We start from the raw sequence: 22668 nt of genomic DNA, 5'->3' as shown, positions 1-22668 counted from the left end.
TTTATCAAATACTGCTACCATATTTCATGATGCCTGGTGTTGCATAGTATTATTTTAACTAGGTAAAGATGTCCTACATTTTTTTATGTTGTGGGGTATTACTTTAACTATGTAAAGGAGAGTTGCATTTGTTTCACTTTGGCTGCCTAAGGCACCTGATTGGTCTAATAAAAAGCTAAATGGTCAATAGCTGGGCAGTAAAGAAACAGGGAGGACTGGTGGGTAAAGAGAATAAGTAGGAGGAGAAATCTAGACTCAAGAAAATGAGAGAGAAGAGAACAAGGGAGAAGAGAGGGAAACACCTGGGGCCAGCCAGCCAGGCAGCTTCCAAACAGACAGACAGACACAGAGGGTATAGAAGAGTAGGACATACAGAATGAAAGAAAGGTTAAAAAAAAAAAGTCCATGGTAAAACATAGATGCCGAGAAGCAAGTTAAATTAAGTTATAAGAGTTAGTTATAAGAAATGAGCCTAAGATAAGGCCAAGCATTCACAACTAATATTAAGTCTCCATGTCATGATTGGGGGGCTGGCAGTCCGAGAAAGCCTGCTACAGCCTGGTAGTTTCAGTGATCCCAAATATTCTCCCTGTTTGAAGAAAATATTCTCTTAGTGAAATGTAATGTTCTTGTTAAGTTTTTTGATGAGAGTATTGCTAAAGAAGCCCGTGGCTAACAAGGTTAAACAATGAAATAGATGTCCAGAGTTATGTGGGCATCTTCTGAGTATTTGATCACAACAATCTATAGAGAGGGTGATTTGGGATGTAATAGAAAAACTAGTGAAAAGAGATCATGTAGGACTAAAAAAATGAGCCCCATTTCTTAGCCTTCATTTTTCTGGATGTAAAATTAAGGGTTCAGGCATCTTTCTTAAATGTTCACCAGCAACTCTCAGTGTCACTGTGGTGTGTGGTCATTAGAGAATTATGGAAATTTCAGGAAACAAATATCTCTAAGTGGTTTGGGCTTCCTGTTGTTCTTGTTGGTGTTTTGCTTTGTTTTGTTTTCTGGCAGAAAGGAACACAGACTCACCTGCATCCAAGGGGAACTCATAATCTTGACATTTTCATTTAAATTGTTCATCAAGTTAAGAAAATCCTGATCCTTATAATCAAAACGATTCTGGAAAACAATGGAGCAGATGACATTGCAGGGAGCACAGCCCAGGATGAAGGTGGGATCACAGGGTAAGCCTGGAGAGTTGGGAACAATTGTAAAATTGCATTGAAGTATAAATGCATATGTACATGTATGTCTATATGTATATATAAAACAATTTATCTGATGATAGGTAAAGGAACCTAAAACATTTTAATCACACCTATACATTGCCTAGTAGTCATTATTCCATGGGTACTAGTTGAGTTCATCATCTAGTTAACTAGCTAAATAATGGATTTGAGCACATTGTTTTCATCCAGAGCATTTTTGATTGGCTTTTCATTCAGTTGACTGTTGTTTTGGAATTGGGGAGGGAGACTTCTTAAAACTTCAATAATTCAAGTCTTCAGAAGAGAATCACCAGTCTCTCGATAAAACAGTACTAAGAACAAAGGGAAAGAATGGTGGGGACCCAAAAATCTTTTATACATAACAAATAGTTGAATGGAACACAGTTATAAAGACAGAGATCATGATAACTTCATGTACTAGAAAAGCTGATGTGAAGAGGAAGATCTGCTGGTGCTATCTGAGATGAGAAATTATCTGAATGAACATTAAACACAGAATAGATTTCTGCAGGTAAAATTAAGATAAGAACTTTTAGCTCAAACAAACAACCTGCAGGGATGCCCAATTCTTTTAACCACAGCACCACTCCGGGTGATCTGGAAACATTGTATCATATGAAAGAAGTCAGAGACCAATTTAGGATACATGAATACGTACATGATTGTGAGATGTGAGTGTGGGCATGTGGGCAATTCAGAAGAGAGACCTGATTGTTTTTATTTTATTTTTATTTAATTTAAAAGACAGTAGTTCAAAATGTAGTCACATGGAAGATAAGCTGATAATCAAATATACTGTGACAAGTACTTTAAAGGTTTGCATACTTGGTAGTATGGACAGAAAATTACTGCCATAAATTTCATCCCTAAGTAGAATAAACAGGAGGATATAAAAAACAAAGATGACACAGTGGAAAAAAACTAGTTACATACATCATTTAGAAATGTTTATTTGCAGAACCATGTAATTACATATATTTATTCAAAAGTATAAATCAATGGAGTGTTAGATGACAAGAAATTTTTGTTTGTTTGTTTGTTTCAAGACAGGGTTTCTCAGTGTAGCATTGGCTGTCCTAGTGCTGGCTTGGTAGACCAGGCTGGCCTTGAAATCACAGAGATCTGCCTCTGCCTCCCAAGTGCTGGGATTAAAGGTATGTAACACCACACCCAGCCACAAGAAATATTTTTGTCAAAAAAATAATGATAACCTTAATAGGAAGGTCAAGAAAAGAGTTGGGAAGTCTCTGGGTCCTCTGTCCTGTCTATGATTTCTCTATCTTGTGTCAGAATTGTAGTTTCTATTGCTGTGAAAATACACCATGACTAAAGCAATTTGGGACACAGAGAATTAATTTCAGCTTACAACTCTCTGGTCATATCTATCACTGAGGGAAGTCAAGGAATGAACTCAAGGTAGAAACCTGAAGACAGATGGCTTATTTCCATGGCTTGCTCAGCCTGCTTACTTAGACATCCCTGGACCACCTGCCCAAGCATGGTACCATGCATAATGAGGCATCATCCCATACCAATCATTCATCAATAAAATGCCCCCACAGGCTTGCCCACAGACCAGTCTACTGTGGGCATTGTTTCAGTCGAAGTTCTTTTTTCTCAAATGACTCCAGCCTGTGTCAAGTGAGCCAAAAACTACCTTCGTCAGTTTACCCCTTGTCAACTTGACATTCAAATATATGACTCTTAACCCATAGTGTTTCTTTCCTTATTGCCAAGATCTCATTCAACTCTGAGCTTTCCAGCTTTTCCAGCCCAAAGTTCCAAAATCCTTCCACAATTCTCTTCAAAACCTGGTCAGGTTTATCACAGCAATTTTGCAGTCATGAACCTGGTACTAATTTCTGTCTTCGTTGAGTTGAAAAAGTCAGAATAAGTCCTGAGCCAAAGGCTGATTCAGTTCAATGTGTTGCACTAATTATTAATGCTATCCTTTCTTTGTTTACATTTAGGTCTTTGATTTGATGTGCACTGCATTATAGGGTTGGCATATTGGGGGGAGGGGTGTCAAACCATTTTATATAGAAACTTTGGGATAGGGAGAACCAAAGAGTTTATATTCAATCTGATGTCTTCCATAGACAGCTCCCTGGTTTCCCTGTTGCTAAACAATTGATTACACATTTTTTTCTTATAAGAATTGTGTTCTTTTACTGGACACAAGTTAATATTTGTTAAGCTATACCCAAGTAATTACAAACATTGTCTAGCAGCATATCTGCAAAAACTATTCTCCAAGATAGTCTAGTTAAAGGAAAGACACAGTCCCAGCTCTATAAGAGTATGGTGTGATCATTGCCCCATGTTATATACTGAGAGCTCTCTAGTGAAATTAACTGGAAGGGATGACACACAATTATGCAAAAGGTAAACATTCCTCAGTTTATCAGGAAGTGAACTGAAAACCTATATTATATAAGAACTATATTTATATATTCATATTCTTATTTGAAAACTAAAGGAAAAGTTAGTTTCCAAATAAAGTTGTGGCTTGGAATCTGCAGAAGAGATACAATAATACCTATTTACAAAAGTCATGGATATACAAACTCTATTCTTTGCAACAAACAACCTATCCTTGTGGAATCCCAGAGAGTGCTAAGAAAGCAAGCTTGGATCACACCTGGAATGCTTCCAAGAGCTTCCTTATAGAAGACAGGCGTCTGTTAAGATTGGAGATGCAAAGTGACACCCACCATTGGTTTTCCTCAGTTCCTCCACAAGACAGCGAGCTTCCTCTTGAACACGGTCCTCAATGCTTCTTTTCCCCATCCCAAAGTTCCTCAGAGTCATGAGTGAGAAGCGCCGTGTCTCTTTCCAGTTCCTTCCATTGCTAAAAGCAATTCCTAAAAAATGACAGAGCAAAAATTAGTTGGGAGATCCCAGACAAGGAGAAGGGAGTGGCTGATGAGTGGCTGCCACACACAAGGCCCAGCTGGGTCTGAGTAAGACTGCTTTCCATCCTCATAGTCCTATGACCATAGCCCAACATATATACATGGACACATAGGCACATATATACATAAGATCATGGACATAGGCACATGGACACTTACCAAGGCCTTTCTTAAATCTTTCAAACACTGGGAAGCTTCCTCTTCCAGCAAACTCCTCCCCATGATCAATCAGAGCTTCCTTCACTGCTTCATACCCATGTAATACCACAGCAGGCTTCCTGCCCAAGTACAATGTGAACACAGGGCCATAGACTTTTGAAAGCTGGAAAATAAAAAGGTGATTTTTTTTTAATGTAGCAAAGGGGGTCAGTAATTTTTCCTATACAGCATGCTCAAATATAATGATTGTTATCATTATAAATATATTTTTTCTCATCACAAAATGCTTCAAGGTTTTTTAATTTTACACAGAAATATGAAAATAATGGCTAGAGATGTCAGTTTGACTACAATGACCAAGTAGTTGGTAAACAGTTACAGTTAATCATCAAATCAACATATTTAGCATGTGCATTTATTCTGGTTCACAAAAGAAACAAATCAGACAGAAAATTCCATATTATTTTCTATTGCCCCAAAGTTCACATAGCAGAAAAACCAAAATTTGAACATCTCTCCATTCAGTGTTTGATTCTTGAGCAATTTATCATCTGCCTGTGCTCAGCTTGAAACTAATAACCAGGTGATTGTATCAGCATCATCTACAAAGGGTCTTGTTGCCACAGAAAAGTGGGATCCTCTCTCAGAGTTCTTAGTTTTGTTAATAAACGAATTTAAGAACAGACTCAGAAGAAAACTGAGAACATTTTTACTACCATTTAAAAGAAAAGCCGCAGGGCTGGCAAGCAGGAAGATCCCAGCAGCTGCCAGAAGACAGAGAAGACATAGAAAGCCAAGCTTTTGAGTTAGGCACAAAGTCAGCAAGCAAACCACATAGCAAACAAGGAACCACATGGCAAGGTAGGGAGAGGGAGCTTTAGAGGAAGAATGAGGACGTTAGAGTATCGAGGAAAATATACTCAGGTTTTGACTTTTTAGGATCAGAAAGAAAAAGAAGGAAAACAGAACTTACGCTTTCCTGAAGGGGACAGACTTAAAGACAGTGTGGCTGCCGCTCCATAAGCAATGGCACCAAGGGTGGACTTTCTTTTTTTTTTTTTTTTCAATAATACAAAAGAATTTATTTTTAAGAAATGACATTTAAACAATTCTGATATTTTTCCAAAGCAAATTTTCAATATGTATGCATTATATATATATAACACATAGATTTCTTGTCCATTCATTAAGAATGCATGTTAATGAAGCAATATACAACTTTATTTTAGTATATATCTTTTTCCTCTTGTAGAGGCTTTGAAGTCAGATGGATAAATAAAATTCAGACTTCACTCCTAAGCTGTAAAGTAAGGGTTATTATAAAGATTTATACAAGACTACTGTAACATGTGAACATTTATATGTATACATATATTCATGTATGTAGATATGTATGGAACCCTGTGTTATATTAGATTACAGAATAAATAAGCACGTACTGAATTGTATTTTTATTTATTGTTTTATATTTTAAAATATTGTTTATAATAAAATTTACATCTATTCATCTGTACCAGCCAAATAAAAGGGTGAGCTTTCTGGAAAGAAGTATATTGTTTAAATAAACAGATAATCATTCCCCCCACACCTTTATATATTTAGGTGAATCGGTCTTCTGTTGTGGTCTATTAACCAGGTAATTAACAAGCCTAAATGGATTAGTTCATGATTTGAGATGCTTGGAATGTTAAGTATCCACCTAGACTAGAGAAATAGTTTTCCTTTACTGGGCATCTAATGCTATTTTAACTTTTTTTTTCCAAAGAGATCCTGATTTAGAAGCTCTATGATAAGCACAAGTGATTTTCAAATGACTTCAAGATTATCCTATTGCCCAGCCCAGTTTGCAGGGTGCAACCATTACAAACAAGCTCTACATAGGATGCCAGGGCACCAGCAATTCCTAGAAAAATAAGTTCTTCAGACAGCATTTTCGTCCCCAGAATGGGGATGTGTTCAAAATTCTGCAACTAAAAATTGGACCCTGACCAACTTTATGTTCCTGTCATGTCTTCTGTTGTTCACTCATAACTATTTCCTGGACATCAATAGAGGTTGATTCTTCACAGAAGTTCTATTTGTTCAGCCAATGTAAATAAAGTGCATGGCTAAGGTATGTGAAGGAAACTTCCACGATAATCACTTTTCTTGTTTATCTTCAGCCTAAAATCACAGCAAACAACAATTAATAACAACAACTGTGCCAGGTGGTAGTGGCACTCACCTCTAATCCCAGCACTCAGGAGGCAGAAGCAGGCGAATCTCTGAGTTTGAGCCCAGACTGGTCTACAGAGCAAGTTCCAGAACAGCCAGGGCTACACAGAGAAACCCTGTCTTGGAAATAAGAAAGAAAGAAAAAGTTGTGCAAAGAACAACAAAAATTTACAACTGTGCCACACTACTGAACACCTACTAACATTTCCCTACCCACATCACACTACTTCAGTCTATGATTTCTGATGATGACATGATACAAAATGCAGCTGGAACATCAAAGTTCAGGAGAGAGACTTGCAATCATGTACTGTACAGGGCATGCCCAGACATGCCTCCCTTAAAATGTAGTTCATTAGCCGGGCGGTGGTGGCGCACGCCTTTAATCCCAGCACTTGGGAGGCAGAGGCAGGCGGATCTCTGTGAGTTCGAGGCCAGCCTGGGCTACCAAGTGAGTTCCAGGAAAGGCGCAAAGCTACACAGAGAAACCCTGTCTCAAAAAACCAAAAAAAAAAAAAAAAAATGTAGTTCGTTTACTTCCCTTTGAATGCTACTCAGAAAACCAAACTTATACTTACATCCCTCAGTGACTTGCTGATGTTCTTAAGATCTACCTGAAGAATATTTCCAATGACTGGGAGAGGGGTGGGTCCAGGAGGAAGCTTTCTTCTCTGAGAGCTCTGCCTCCACAGTGAAAGGAGAAGCAGACATGAGAGAACAAGCCCCAGAAACACATCTAGAACCATCGCTACCTTCTCTTCTTACTGGCATGACTGTGTGCTTACAACACAAAGCTTATATAATGAAGTTTGCTAATCCACCTGGGAGTCTCTGTACAGAACAGACCAACCAGGGACAAGATTCTCCTCCCAGTGAACTTTGTTCCCACATTGAGATTACAACAAAAAGTCCCTTGCCTTTGTTTTCTTTTATTCCAGGTCTGCCTGTGCATGAAAAATAATCAGTCAGCTGTACTTTAAATCTTCAGGGTGCATACCCATTTATCAATAGCTTTTTATATCAGAAATTGAGGGCAAAAATGGGTACATGGAATTAATCATCAACTTTGTTCAACAACCAACCCTAGTGAGGAAAGTAGGTCAGCTGGTAATAATTGGGCTGCTTTGTATTTTTGACCCTCACCAAATGAATCTTTAACTCAGCTATGTGTCCTTGTGAACTTTAGATTGTTTTCTAGGTTTTTTTTTATCTTAAAACTATTATCAAAAGGAAAGTTCATAGCATTAAGCACTTCTATAAAAAAGACTGGAGTGATTTCATACTAGCAACAAAAAAGCAAACCTGAAAGCTCTAGAAAAAAAGAAGTAAATATACCCAAGAGAAGTAGAAAATAGGAAATAATCAAGCTGAAGGTTGAAATCAATAAAAGAGAAACAAAGAGATCAATACAAAAAGCAATAAATCAAAGAGTTGGTCTGTAGCAGGAATCTTAGAGAATCTTATTAATAAAATCAAACCCAGGGCCAGTTATTGGGGTGAAATGCTGGATGGCCAGAGAGACAGAACAAGCCACAGCTAACCTCACCTGGCCAACTTCTCAGCTGGTCCTGTTTCCTCAGACTGGAAGCCTCTGTGTCCTCATATCTGAATGGCTCTCAGCTGAACTGCTGCTAGAAGCCTGAAAGCTTAACCAGCCAAATGCTTCTAGTCTCTGGTCTTCACGCCTTATGTACCTTTCTGCTTTCTACCACCACTCCCTGGGATTAAAGGCTTGCTTTCTGGGATTAAAGGCATGAGTCACCATGCTTGGCTGTATCCTTGAACAGATGGATTTCTGCCTCTGGAATGCTAGAATTAAAGGCATGTGCTACCACTGCCTAACCTTTACATTTAATATTGTGGCTGTTCTGTCTTTGACCCCAGATAAGTTTATTAGGGTGCACAATATTTCGGGAACATAATACCACCACATTGGTCCTTTGAGAATATCAACAAGATAGACCAACTTTTATACAAACTAACTAAAAAACAGAGAGAGAATTCCAAATTAACAAAATCAGAAACAAAAAGGGGGACATAACTGCTGTGAGATGTCTTTCTGTATGCTGTGAATATGTGTTGCTCTGATTGGTTGATAAATAAAGCTGCATTGTCCTATGGCAGGGCAGATGGAACCAGGCGGGAAAATCCAAGAGAGACAGTGGGAGGAGAAAGGAGAAGAAAGAGATGTTGCCACTGCCAGGAGAAGCGAGATGTAAAAGTACCGGTAAGCCACAATCCATGTAGCAAAGTATAGTTCATAGAAATGGGTTAATTTAAGATATAAGAGCAAGAAGCTTGAGCCACAGGCCATGGCCATATAGTCTGAAAATAATATAAGCCTCTGTGTGTTTATTTGGGACCAAGCGGCTGTGGATGTGAGTGGGAAAGATTTGTCCCAACCGCAGGACCTGGGCAGGACTAGAGAAACCTTCTGGCTACACATAACAGCAGACATGGAGGAAATCCAGAGAATCATAAGGACATAGTCATAAAATCTGTACTCCACCAAATTAGAAAATCTAAAAGAAATGGATAATTTTCTCAATAGATACCACTCACCAAAGTTAAATCAATATGAGATAAACAATTTAAATGAACTTTATAATCCTCAGTGAAATGGAAGTAATCATTAAGTCTCCCAACCAAAAAAAGCCCAGGCAAAGCCAGATGGTTTTAGCACAGAATTTTACGAGACTTTCCAAGAAGAGCTAATGCCAATACTCCTCCAGTTATTCCACAAAATAGAAACAGAAAGAAAATTGCAAAATTCATTTTATGAGGTCACAGTCACCCTGATACCCAAACCACAAAAAGATTCAATGAAGAAAGAGACCAATTTCCCTTATGAATATAGATGCAAAAATACTCAATGAAATACTTGCAAAACAAATACAAAAGCATATCAAAAAAATCATCTACCATGAGCAACTAGGCTTCATCTCAGAGATGTAGTGATGGTTCAACATATAAAAATTAATCAATGTAATCCAACATAACAAACTGAAAGAAAAAAATATGATCATCTCATTAGATGTCAAAAGGCCTTTGACAAAATTCAACAAAATTTCATGATAAAAGTTTTGGAGACCCTCAGCCTTTGATTCATAGTTCATGTGTTTCCATTCGTTTGGCTATTTGTCCCTGTGCTTTATCCAACCTTGGTTTCAACAATTCTCGCTCATATAAACCCTCCTCTTTCTCGCTAATTAGACTCCCAGCGCTCCACTCGGGGCCTAGCCGTGGATGTCCGCATCCAGATTCCTCAGTCCTTGGATGGGGTTTCTGGCACAACTATTAGGGTGTTTGGCCATCCCATCACCAGAGTAGGTCAGTCCCGGCTGTCTCTCGGCCATTGCCAGCAGTCTTTTGTGGAGGTATCTTTGTGGATTTCTGTGGGCCTCTTTAGCACTTTGTTTCTTCCTTTTCTCATGTGGTCTTCATTTACCATGGTCTCCTATTCCTTGTTCTCCCTCTCTGTTCTTGATTCAGCTGGGATCTCCTGCTCTCTTTCCCTCGACCCTTGCCCTTCATTACCCCCACTCATGTCCAGGTTGCTCATGTAGATCTCAGCCATTTCTCCATCATTGGGCAATCCTCGTGTCTTTCTTGGGGTCCTGTTTTCCAGGTAGCCTCACTGGTGATGTGAGTAGCAGTCCAGTCATCCTTGTTCCACATCTAGTATCCTCCTATGAGTGAGTACATACCATATTTGTCTTTCTGAGTCTGGGTTACCTCACTCAGGATGATTTTTTTAGATCCATCCATTTGCCTGCAAACCTCATGATATGATGTCATTGTTTTTCTCTGCTGAGTAGTATTCCATTGTGTATATGTGCCACAATTTATTTATCTACTCTTCAGTTGAAGGGCATCTAGGTTGTTTCCAGGTTTTGGCTACTACAAACAATGCTAATATAAACGTAGCTGAGCAAGTGCTCTTGTGGTATGTGCTGTGGGATAGTCTGTATGTCAAATTGCTCTGATTGGTCAATAAATAAAACACTGATTGGCCAGTGGCCAGACAGAAAGTAAGTGGGACAAGGAGAGAGAAGAATTCTGGGAAGCGGAAGGCTGAGGCAGAGAGACACTGCCAGCCGCTGCCATGACAAGCAGCATGTGAAGACTCCGGTAAGCCACAAGCCACGTGGCAAGGTATAGATTTATAGAAATGGATTAATTTAAAATATAAAAACAGTTAACAAGAAGCCTGCCACGGCCATACAGTTTATAAGCAATATAAGTCTCTGTGTTTACTTGGTTTGGTCTGAGCGGCTGTGGGACTGGCGGGTGACAAAGATTTGTCCTGACTGTGGACAAGGCAGGAAAACTGTAGCTACAGGTATGATTGAGCATTTCTGAATAGGTGAGATAGTTGATTGGCTTGATCTGTTTGGGAGGCATCTAGGCAGTGGTACCAGGTCCTGGGCTCATTGCATAAGTTAGCTGTTTGAAACCTGGTACTTATGCAAGGACGCTTGGCTCAATCTGGGAGGAGGGGACTGGACCTGCCTGGACTGAGTCTATCAGGTCAATCTCAGTCCTTGGGGAGGCCTTGCTCTGGAGGAGATGGGAATGGGGGGTGCGCTGGGGGGAGGGGGAGGGGGGCAGAAAGGGGGAGAACAAGGGAATCTGTGGCTGTTATGTAGAACTGAATAGTATTGTAAAATAAAATAAAATAATAATAAAAAAATAAGAAACAACAAAAAACATATCTCAACATAATAAAATCAATTTGTAGAAAGCCTATAGCCAACACCAAATTAAATCAAGTGAAACTCAAAGCAATTCCACTAAAATCAGGGACAAGACAAAGCTGTCTATTTTTGCCATATCTATTCAATATAGTACTTGAAGTTCTAGCTAGAGAGCAGTAAGAGAATTGAAGATTAACAGAATTCAAATTTGAAAAGATACAGTCAAAGTATCATTATTTGCAGATGATATGATAATATGCATGAGACCCCAAAAATTCTACCACAGAACTCTACAGCTCATAAATACCTTCAACAAAATAGCAAGATACAAGATCAAAAAACTCAGTAGCCCTCCTACATACAAATGACAAATGGGCTGTGAAAGAAATCAGGAAAGCAACACCCTTCACAATAGCCATAGATAATATAAAATATTTTGGGGTAACTCTAGCCAAGCAAGTGAAAGACTTGTATGACAAAAACTTCAAGTCTTTGAAGAAAGAAATTAAAGAAGATATCAGAAGATGGAAAGATCCCCCATGCTCAGTAGGATCAATACAATAAAACTGGCCATCCTACCAAAAACAATCTACAGATTCATTGAAATCCCCATCAAAATCCCAACACAGCCAAGCAGTGGTGGCACATGCCTTTAATCCCAGCACTCAGGAGGCAGAGGCAGGTGGATCTCTGTGAGTTCGAGGCCAGTCTGGTCTACAAAGCAAGTTCCAGGACAGGCTCCAAAGCAACAAGAGAAACCCTCTCTCAAAAAAAAATTGCAGCACAATTCTTTATAGACCTTGAAAGGCCAATCCTCAACTTCACATGAAAAAAAAAAAAAAAACTGGAGATAGCTAAAACAAGCATATACAATAAGAGAACTTTTGGAAATTATCACTACCCCTAAAATCAAGCTATACTACAGAGCTAATAGTAATACAAACAGCATGGTATTAGGGGAAAAAATAGACACTGAGAGAGCAATACAAATTCCATTTTAAAGAAAACTTCAATTCTAGCAATACTGAGATAAAAGCTGCACCATGTTCCAGAGACATAAACACCCAGCTAAGACTTCGGTCAAGGTGGCCCACTCCCCAGAGTGGGTAGGCTGCTGGCCAAGAAATAGTTATGAAGCTAAAACAAAGGCTTAACCCATCAAAGTCTCCAATAGCACTGGGAGAATCTCCAAATGTATTTTGTCTTCTGTAGTTCTTCTCTTGGCTAAATGTTCCTATTAACTGAAGTATGACCCTGAAATGCAAAGGTTTGTACCACCTAGCTTGTGGTTTTTCCCTTTAAAAGCCCTTCACTCTGAGAGCTCAGGGCCATCCTGCATAGGCAGAGTGTTGGACATGGACCAAGCCCGGGCTTGCTTGTTATTAATAAACCCCTTTGAACTTGCATCAGAAACTGGCTCTGTGGTGGTTTTGTTTGGGGGTCTCACAACACAGGCACAATAACACATTGTGGTGATATTTGTAATCTAAGAAATAAAGCTTGCCTGGAGATCAGAGGACAGAGCCAGCCACTGAGATAGCCACAGAGGTCAAGCAGTGGTGGCACATAGCTTTAACCCTAGCACTTGGGAGGCAGAGGCAGAGATGCCTTTGGACTTCTGTGAGTTCAAGGCCACACTGGGCTACATGAGATTAATCCAGTCTAAAAAAGAAACAGAGCCAGGCAGTGGTGGCACACACCTTTAGTTCCAGAACTTGGGATCACACATCTTTAATCCCAGCACTAGGAAGGTTGAAACAAGAAGTGAGGTGGCTGAACAGAGAAAGGAATATACGGCAGAAGGAGACAGGAACTCATTCTCTTGCAGACATTCTTTCAGGCTGACAAGTTGGTGAGGTAGGCAGTGGAGGCTGTGGCTTGCTCTGCTTCTCTGATCTTTCAGCTTTCACCCTGATATCTGGCTCCGGGTTCATGCAACAATACATTATCAATGGAATCTAATCAAAGGCCTAGACATAAATCCACACAACTCAGGACACCTAATTTTTTTTATAAAGAAGCCAGAAAGACACAATTGCAAAAAAAAAAAAAAAAAAAAAAAAAAAAAAAAAAAAAAACAAGGCACCTTAACAAATGGTCCTGGTGTAACTGGATATCTGCAAGTAGAAGACTGCAAATAGATTCATATCTATCACCCTGAACCAAACTCAAGTCCAAGTAGATCAAAGACCTCATTATAAAACAAGATATACTGAACCTGATAGAAGAGATAGTAGGGAACAGCCTTGAACACATTGAAACAGGAGACAACTTTCTGAACACAATACCTATAGTACAGGCACTAAGTTCAACAATTGATAAATGGAACCTCATGAAACGGAAAAGCTTCTGTAAGGCAAAGGATACCATCAATAGAAGTAAAGGAGGAGAGAAGATGCCAGGGGCCAGCCACTCAGCCACAGCCAGACATGAAATAAGGAAAGAAAATATATACAGAAATAGAGAAAGGTAAGATCCCAGAGGCAAAATGTAGATGGGATAATTTAAGTTAAGAAAAGCTGACTAAAAATAAGTCAAGCTATGGCCAGGCATTCATAAGAAAGAATAAGTCTCCATGTATTTATTTGAGAGCTGGGTGGCAGACCCCCAAAAAGCAAAGAGTAAAGAAAAAACTAACAACACCAGTGCACTATAAACTCCCAGGATTCTGCAAGGGTAGCCCTAGCAAGGGCTCCTAGTAATATAAGGTATGGATCCTGAACTGACCATCTTCTATAACCAGTCAACTTCCAGTGGTGGGACTGGAACATCAACCCAGCCACAAAATCTTCAACCTACAATCTATCCTGCCTGCAAGAAGTGTTGGGGCAATGGAGGTGCAGAACTTGTAGGCGTGGCCATCCAATGACTAGTCTAATTGAGGCCCATGCCATGAGAGGGAGCCCATGCCCAACACTGCCTGGATGACTAGGAACCAGAAGCTAGATAGCCCAGAGACCTGGGATAGAAAAAAATCAATAAAATGGTTTCTAATGATGTTCTGCTATACTCATATCCTAGCCCATCATCTGGGTTCCTCTGGCAGCTAATGGGAGCAAAGGCAGAGACCTACAGGCAAACATTAGGTGGAAAGAGAGCCCAAATTAGAGATCTCCATTGGATCCCTCCTCTTGGAGCTTGGGGAACCTTGTGGAACATGAAGGGGGGATTGTAGGATCCAGAGGGATCAGGACACCAGTTGATCCTGGCCCACAGAATCAACTAAGCAGGGCTCATAGGGGTTCACAGAGACTGAAGCGCAATCACAGAGCCTGCATGGGTCTCTGCTAGGTACTCTGTGTATGTGTTACGGCTGTTTGCTTGGTGTTTCTGTGGGACTCCTAACAGTGGGAGTGGTGTCTCTTACTCTTTTAAAAGCCTGCTCTTGGGACCCTTTTCCTCCAACTAGGTTGCCTTACCCAGCTCCTATATGAGAGTTTGTGCCTAGTCTTATTGTATCTTGTATGACATGTTTGATTTGTATCCCTGGGAGGCCTGCTCTTTTCTGAAGAGAAACGAGAGGAATGGATCTTGGAGAGAGGGAAGATGTGGGGCATGTTGGGGAGACACAACTGTGAGGAGTAGAGGGAGGAGAAACTGCAGTTGAAATGTATTGTATGAGAAAAGAATAAAAAAACATCAAGTCATAGGAAGAAAGATGGCCTGAGGCAAAACTCTACCCCTCTAAGAATCCACCGTTTGTAAAACACATTCATTAGAGAGTAGAGAATCTGGACTAAAAATTGCACCACAGGAGTTCTCTGCTCAGAACAACTACCTAGGGAAGTGTTTCTCCAAAACAGCAAGCAGAGCTCATTGCAACTTTCCTCCAAGAGATATGAGGTTATATCTTGATCTAGAATAGAATTTAACAGCGCCATCCATGAGGTACTTAGTTTCACAATCATAAAGGATTAAAAAAATTCAGTGTGTCAGAGACGCTTGTACCACATTTCAGAAAACTTGAGTAGCTGGGTCTGATTCACTTCAAGGAGGCTTAGGTATGCTGTTCACGGTGCGGTGGGTGAAGCCTGCACTGCAGTGGAGAACCCCAGTATTTTTAAGATGCCAGATCCAGGAGGTCAAAAGTTGATACAGACACAGAATGGAGCCACCTGAAGGGAGAGGTCACATGTACGATAATCAGAGGGCTAGAAAAGAGAAGCTAACAAAGCCAGTAGAGCCCAGATGATTCCAACAGGATCCTGAGATGCTGGCTATGGAGCAGCTACAAGGCTGGTGCTTGCTCTGCTTGAATTTGGACTTGTTTGGGCTCCACAGCTTTTGTTATACTCAGCCCTATTTCTCCCCTTTGTGAGGGAATGTTTACTCATACCATTGTCTCCTGGACATATGCAATTTGTTCCTTATTTTGACAGGGTCTCACAGTTAAGTAATCACCTTGACTCTCAGAAGGACTTTTTTTCTGAGACAGTTTCTCTGTGTAGCCCTGGTTGTCCTGAAACTTACTCTGCAGACCCAGCTGGCCTCAGACTCACAGAGACCACCTGTCTATTCCTCCCAAGTGCTGGGAAGTGCTGGGATTAAAGGCATGTGTCACTACCACCCAGCTCAGAAGAGACTTTTAACTGGACTTTCATATTGTATTTGAGCTATTAAAGACTGGAGACTTTGGGACTACAATGACTTGTTTGTTCATCTGCTTCCCTGTCTGTGATGTCTTTAGCTGCCCATTCTATGCTTGTGGAGACTTTCAATAGCAGAGTAATGATATAGAGAAGACATTCAAACATGTAGGATAAGCTGCAGTTTTCATGATAGATGAGGTGTTTACTATTCTAGAGGTAACTAATTGGAAAAAATGGGTCAATGTCCTAATCCCACTAAAGTGACTTGCCAATAGGATGTCTTATGGGTGCATGAGAAAGTGCATGGGCCTTCCTCAGGAATCCACAAGGATGGCCCCACCTTGGACTGCTGGCAGTGGTCCAGAGGGTGCCTGGACTGGTCTACTCTGGTGACTGATCTAGCGAATACCCTAACTGTCATCAAAGAGCCTTTGTCCAGTGACTGATGGAGGCAGATGCAGAGATCCACCACCAAACACCAGGCTGAGCTCCAGGAATTCAATTGATGAGAGAGAGGAGGGATTCTGCAGGTGGGGGACGTGGAGATCATGATGGGAAGATGTGCAGAGATCCATGAACTATAGACTAGTGGCTGTGGAGCCCCCATGGGACCAGACTAGGCCCTCTGGATACAGAAGACAGTTGTTTGACTTGAACTGTTTGGGGGGGGGGCACCCAGACAGGGGATTGGGATCTGTCCCTGGTGCATGGGCAGGCTTTTGGGAATCCAGTGCCTATGGTGTGATGCCTTGCGCAGCCTTGGTGCAGTGGGAAGGGATTTGGACCTGCCTAGGCTCAATGTGCCAGGCTCTGCTGACTCCTCATGGGAGACCTTGATTTGAGGGATGTGGGGATGTGGGGTGGCTTGGGAAAGAGGCCTGGGGGTGCGAGGAGGGAGGAGGTGAGATATGTGGGTGGTATGTAGAGTGAGTAGAAAATTTCTTAATAAAGAAAAATGAAAAAAATAAAATTAAAAAAAAAAAAAAAGAAAGGGCATGGGCCTTTGGAGTGATGTGCTTGATCATATACAAAAGCGAATCTATTAGCCCAAGAGGAGATACCATTTAAGTTTCAAGTAACCCCCAAAATTACCATGTTGCCATGGTAATAAACTTCAATTGCATGATGAGAAAAGCATGAAGTACTCACTTTTCTTAAAGTTGTCATTCTCATCCAGAAAATGCTCAGGGTCGAACTTCTCTGGACTAGAGAATTCTTTGTTGTCAAATGGGACTTGGGTAAGCAATAATTTAGTTAATAATTAAAGAAAGAGATGGTTAAATTGGAAAGTAAAATCTGCATTGACAACCATGACTACTTTTTAATTTTTCTTTTAGATTATACTATAGTTACATCATTTCCCCTTTCCTTTACCCCCTCCAAAACCTCTCATACTCTCTTCCAAATCCATAGCCTCTTCTTTGTTATTACACACACACACACACACACACACACACACACACACACACACACATATACATTCCTAAACATACAAAAAACCCTGCCCAGCCTGTATAATGTTATTTACATGTATGTTTTGCAGAGGTAATTTGATATTGAATAATCATTTGGTGTACTCATCCCTGGGGAAGACTATTTCTCCCACTCTCAACATTCTTATTTCACTATAGTCCTTTGTGTAGAGTTGAGGCCTCATAAGTTTTTTCCCCTTTCCCATTAGCATGTCTATTGCTGTTGTCCTTGTTCAGTTATCTTTTGAGCACATTATATTGTTGGAAGCTTGATAGCGAGAAAAACTAAAAACAAAGGAAAAGAAGTCAGTAATGTGTTTGTGACTCACATAGCTGTATATCTAACCTTAAAAAAAAATATGCTTCCTTATTGTGTGTAAAATACGCTTAGTCATTGCTACAAAGCAATTATTTTATGCCTTGAAGCATGTTTGTCCATGATCTATTTGTCCTTCCTTTTATTGACTTTAGGCTATTGCCTAGACTTGCCCTGTAATTAAAAAATAATAATGAAATAATTTAAAGGTATAAGGATCTCTAATGTCAACTAGTCAAAACTTTGATTGTTTTTAAGGAAAGGTAAATTGAACAATGGTGAATAAAGTGTCATCAACATATCAGCCATGACCTAGTCTTGTCTGAGCATCTCACAATGCCATGGCTTCTTGTTTCTCATTGCACAGAATTCTAATTCTAGTCAAATGATCAGCATGGTGCAAACATCTGAATGGCTAGTGTTGTGTGATGTGAATTTTTAAATAATAAAATTCATTTCAGAACAGATTTCATTTCATAACAAAACTAAATGGAATTGCACAATTCCCACATCTACCTTCAGTACATACACCCACAGCCTCTTCCACAATCATCAGTCCTCATGAATGTGGTTCACTAGAACAATCAGAAAACCAACAAAGACACATCATCAGTCCAAGTCCACAGATTAAATAAGGATTGCTGTGTGTTGTACATCATGCATTGTTAAGACTTAAGAACACATTGCATGAAACTCTAACATAACTAATAAAAATAAAACAAACAGGTGAAGCTATAATTACTGAAATACTAAATAGGACTAAGAACACAAACAATGGAAAAGCATCCTTCTCCAAAGTCCAGGCAGGTGACTGCCATTTTTCTAAACTAATATAATTTCTTTACTCTAAATACTTATTCTTATACCAACAGACAAGTATATACCTCATACCTAATCAAAGGAGCTTCTTTTTGTAACATGTAGAGACTATTACAGAAGTCTACAACTGCTCAAAATGCAAACAATAAGTGTCTGTGGAGTACCCAACCCTAATTGATACTACATTTGCAATGCAACCCCTACACCTAAGGCTCAGAGAAAATTGTGGAAGAGGGCATACAAAGATTATAGGAGCCAGAAGACCAAAATATCCACTGATAGATAGTCTCTTTTAGACATTACAAGAAAAATAGGCTCATGAACTTTCAAATATATGGTTATCTGAACATAATCAGTAAAATGACAGCACCAGTTGCTAGGCCTACATGAATGGAGTGAATTTGACAAGGTCCTACCCTAGGTAAAGAACTGAAGGTAGTCAATGTCTGCTGAGTGAGGAAAAAAAGGTTTTCTCCAAGCACAAGCTTCTACATGGGTCATCCATTCCTAAGTGGTTAGCTCTGGACACATGTACATATGGACAACACTAAATAAAATCAGTAGTGTGTGTGTGTGTGTGTGTGTGTGTGTGTGTGTGTGTATGTGTGTGTGTAAAACAATAATAATTAAAGAAAAATGTTCATCAGCACTTTGGACGGGAGAAAGGAGGCCATTGACAGAGCTACAACAATGGTACAGATTCATTACTCATATATGAAGTTCTAAAAAAATTATAATAAAATTAATTTTTTAATTCTCAAAAAAAATTGCAAACAGAACATAGGTATGTATAAAAAAAAGTTCATCCACTAAAATCAATTATCCTGGGGAAATTGAGATGGTTCAACATATGTAGGTCTGTTGTGGAATATGCTCATTGTTAACAATAAGGCTGATTAGCCCATAACTGGGCAGGAAGAGATTGAGTGCAAGAGCTAGACTAGGAGAATTCTGGGAAAAGGAAGGGCAGAGTCAGAGTTGCTAGCAGATGCAAAGGAAGCAAGATTAGAATGCCATATTAAGAACAGGTACCAAACCACATGGCTAAACATAGATAAGAATTATGGGTTAATTTAAGTGTAAGAGCTAGTTGGTAATAAGCCTGAGCATTGGCTGAGCATTTATAATTAATATAAGCCTCTGTGTGGTAATTTGAGAAGCAGCTGCTGGGTATTTGGGAGTTGCTAGTGGGACAGAAACCTCCAATTACGTAAGTCAGTAATTTAATAAATAAAATAAGTAGATGTTAAGGAAAATACATAATCATCTCAATAGATGCAGAAAAGGCCTACAAAAAACTGCAAAATGCCTTCATGATAAAATTCCTAGCAAAAACAGGATTGGGGGAAATATACCTCAACCTAATATATGCTGTATTTGACAAATCCACAGACAACATTATCCTAGATGGAGAAGAACTTGAGCTAATGCTATTAAAAGAACAAGACGGCTGTCCACGATCCCCATTCTTTTTCAAAATACTGTTTGAAGCCCCCAGCAAGAGCAATTGGCCAAGAGAAATTAAAGTAATACAAATAGGAGGAAAAGAGAAGTCAAATTATCCCTATTTGCAGATGATATACACAAAAGCTCCCAAAACTTATAGAAATTATCGACACTGTCAGCAAAGTGACAGAATACAAAATCAACACAAAAATCAGGAGCCTTTCTATATGCCAGTAACAAACATGCTGAGAAATAGATCATGAAAATACTCCCATTCACAACAGCCTCAAAAAAAAATACAATGTCTAGACATAAGCCTAAGCAGGAGGTGAAAGACTTCTACAATGAAAACGTTAAATCTGTGAAAACAGAAACTGAAGAGGACCCTAGAAAATGACAAGACCTCTGTACTCATGTACCAGTATGGTTAATACTGTGAAAATTACCAACCTACCAAAAGCAATTTAGAGATTCAGTGTGATCCCAATTAAAATATCCAAGCTATTCCTCACAGAAATAGAAAAAAATTAAAGCTCATGGGGAAGCACAAAAAGCTTATATCAAAGCACCAAAGACACCAGAGAACCAAAGAAATCTGGAGCAAAAAGAACAATGATGGGGGAATTACAATTCCAAATTTCAAGCAATACTTAAAAAAAAAACTATAATAATAAAAGTGGAGTGATTCTGAAACAAAAACAGACTTGTAGATCAAGGAAACAAAATAGAAGACCTGAACATCAGTGCACCTCACATATGACAAAGATACCAAAAATACACACTGGAGGAAAGACAACATCTTCAACTAATAGTCCTAGGAAAACTGGATGTCCACATGTAGAAGGATAAAATTAGATCTGTATCTATTATCCTGTGCAAAAATCTACTCTAAGTGGATCAAAGACCTCAGTATGAGACCTGGAATACTGAAATTGCTAGAAGTAATGATAGGCAAGACTCTACAAGGTAAGTGTAGGGAAGAATTTCAGAATAGGACTCCACTCAGGAATTAAGGCAAACGATTGACAAAAGGGAACTCATAAAACTAAAAAGTGTCCAACCAGCAAATACAACAATCAACCAAGTGAAGAAGAAACCCACCTGCCCTGACCTGCAGGTCCTTCTTATGCCACATCAAATCTCTCCATACAGCCAGATCCTGCACATGCTTCTCCAGCTTCCAGACATACTCTAAACTCCAGACTTGGATAGACACACACCCAGCACACCAGCCCAGTCCCCTGTGCCATCTGACTTCACTCCACCTGAGCCATACCCTACCTCTAACCCTAACCTGACTTGCTGCTCTCTTCTGCCCCAACCTGCTTTGTTCACATCAGACACCAAACTAACAACATAACTATGCATGCTCACGTCTCATCTCAAAAACACAAACAGTATGAAAGAGCAAGCTGTGCACCCCCAAACACCAGTCTTATAGAAACTTTGCCAATGAGAATTACCTAGATGAACCCTAGGACACAGAATTTAAAAGAAAAATCGTAAACTTCATCAAAAAATTCAAGGAGTTTAGCAAGAGCTCAAAGAAAATGTTCAATGAACTTAAAAAGAAAGAGTGTAGTTAAAAAGAATAAATTCCTGGGTGGTGTCCAAGAAAACACAAACATAAGGCTGATGGAAATGATAAAGACAATGCAGGATTTGAAAACAGAATTCAATACAGAGATAGAAACTTTGAAGAGGATTCAAGCTGAAGTGAAGATGGAATTGAAATACTCAATGACCCAAGTAGCCGCCAAGTTGATCTCATGCTTGAAATGCAGGGATGGTGCAGTATATGCAAGACAATAATTGTAATAAGCTACATAAATGGATGTAAAGACAAAAATCAATGTGAATGGTCCATTTGAACAGGAGGCATGCTAGCTGATGGTAGAAGTGGGAGGGGAGTCCATATGGATTCAGCCTTATTTATGGTTTTGTGACAAAACTTACAATTTGGTGATTCAATCTAAATCAGGAACTTCCAGAGCAAACATTAACTTAGTTAATGATTAAAGAAGAGCTGACTAAATGAGGAGGAAAACATGTGTTAACAATCTTCAGCACTTTCGGAGCACACATCTTGATTGAAGCTGATACAGTGTAAAACTAAGAAGAAAATAAAAGGTAGAAATGTGTTTGTGACTCAGCTGTGGGTCTAACCTAAAGAAACACATTTCCTTGGCATGTGTGAATTAAGCTTAGTCATTGGTAGAGAGCAGTCCATTCCTTGAGACATCTTTGTCCCTAACCCAAGGCCACTGCCTAGACATTTCCATTAATAAGAAGGATAATAGTAATCAAACATGAGAATGGCTAAAGTTGTGTGTCATGAGTTGTTGAGGGCCATGATGCAAATACAGCAGACAGCAATTGATAAATTCAAATGTCAACCCACCAGATGAATAATTCTCTGATGGAGGAGAACCCCATTCAAACATGGAACCACAGACTCTGGAAACTGTTACTTCTGTCTGTGATTTTACATGTGCAGAAACAACTATGGTATCTCCCCAGTACCTGCACTGTACTGTGTAATCTCATGTGATGTGTATATGTGATCTCATGATTACATCTCAATCTTATGGGCACATATAGCCATGGATGGTCAGGAAGATGTCTTCTCATTAAGCTGCACAATTTTGATAAATAGAAAATATACTAGGATAGGCTTCATAACTAGATCTATTGTCCCACGAGGACTGTAAGACACTTAAAAGCCTGCTTTGTTTCTTTAACTCAGACTAACATAAGAAAACAATTTCTCCCCGGTCTAAGACAAGCTACATACATTTAGCTGATT

General features: G+C 39.5%; 2 protein-coding genes across 2 annotated transcripts in view; both read right to left on the bottom strand.

Annotated features, from left to right (window-relative positions):
* The window catches only part of LOC114702470 (cytochrome P450 2C55-like), a 53290-nt gene that overhangs the window by 5761 nt on the left and 24861 nt on the right, over positions 1-22668 (bottom strand).
* On the bottom strand, positions 1048-7322 carry LOC114702473 (cytochrome P450 2C26-like). The gene is made up of 4 exons (XM_037206705.1): positions 7102-7322; positions 4310-4472; positions 3950-4099; positions 1048-1125 (listed from the first exon to the last, which is right to left on the bottom strand). Exons 1-4 carry the CDS (start codon positions 7267-7269, stop codon positions 1115-1117), a joined length of 492 nt encoding a protein of 163 aa, XP_037062600.1. The 5' UTR covers positions 7270-7322; the 3' UTR covers positions 1048-1114.

The sequence above is a fragment of the Peromyscus leucopus genome, chromosome 1 (assembly GCF_004664715.2).
Source record: "Peromyscus leucopus breed LL Stock chromosome 1, UCI_PerLeu_2.1, whole genome shotgun sequence".
In the NCBI taxonomy this organism is placed as follows: Eukaryota; Metazoa; Chordata; class Mammalia; order Rodentia; family Cricetidae; genus Peromyscus; species Peromyscus leucopus.
The sequence above is the reverse complement of the archived record's forward strand: the minus strand, read 5'-3'. Positions and strand labels throughout refer to the sequence as shown.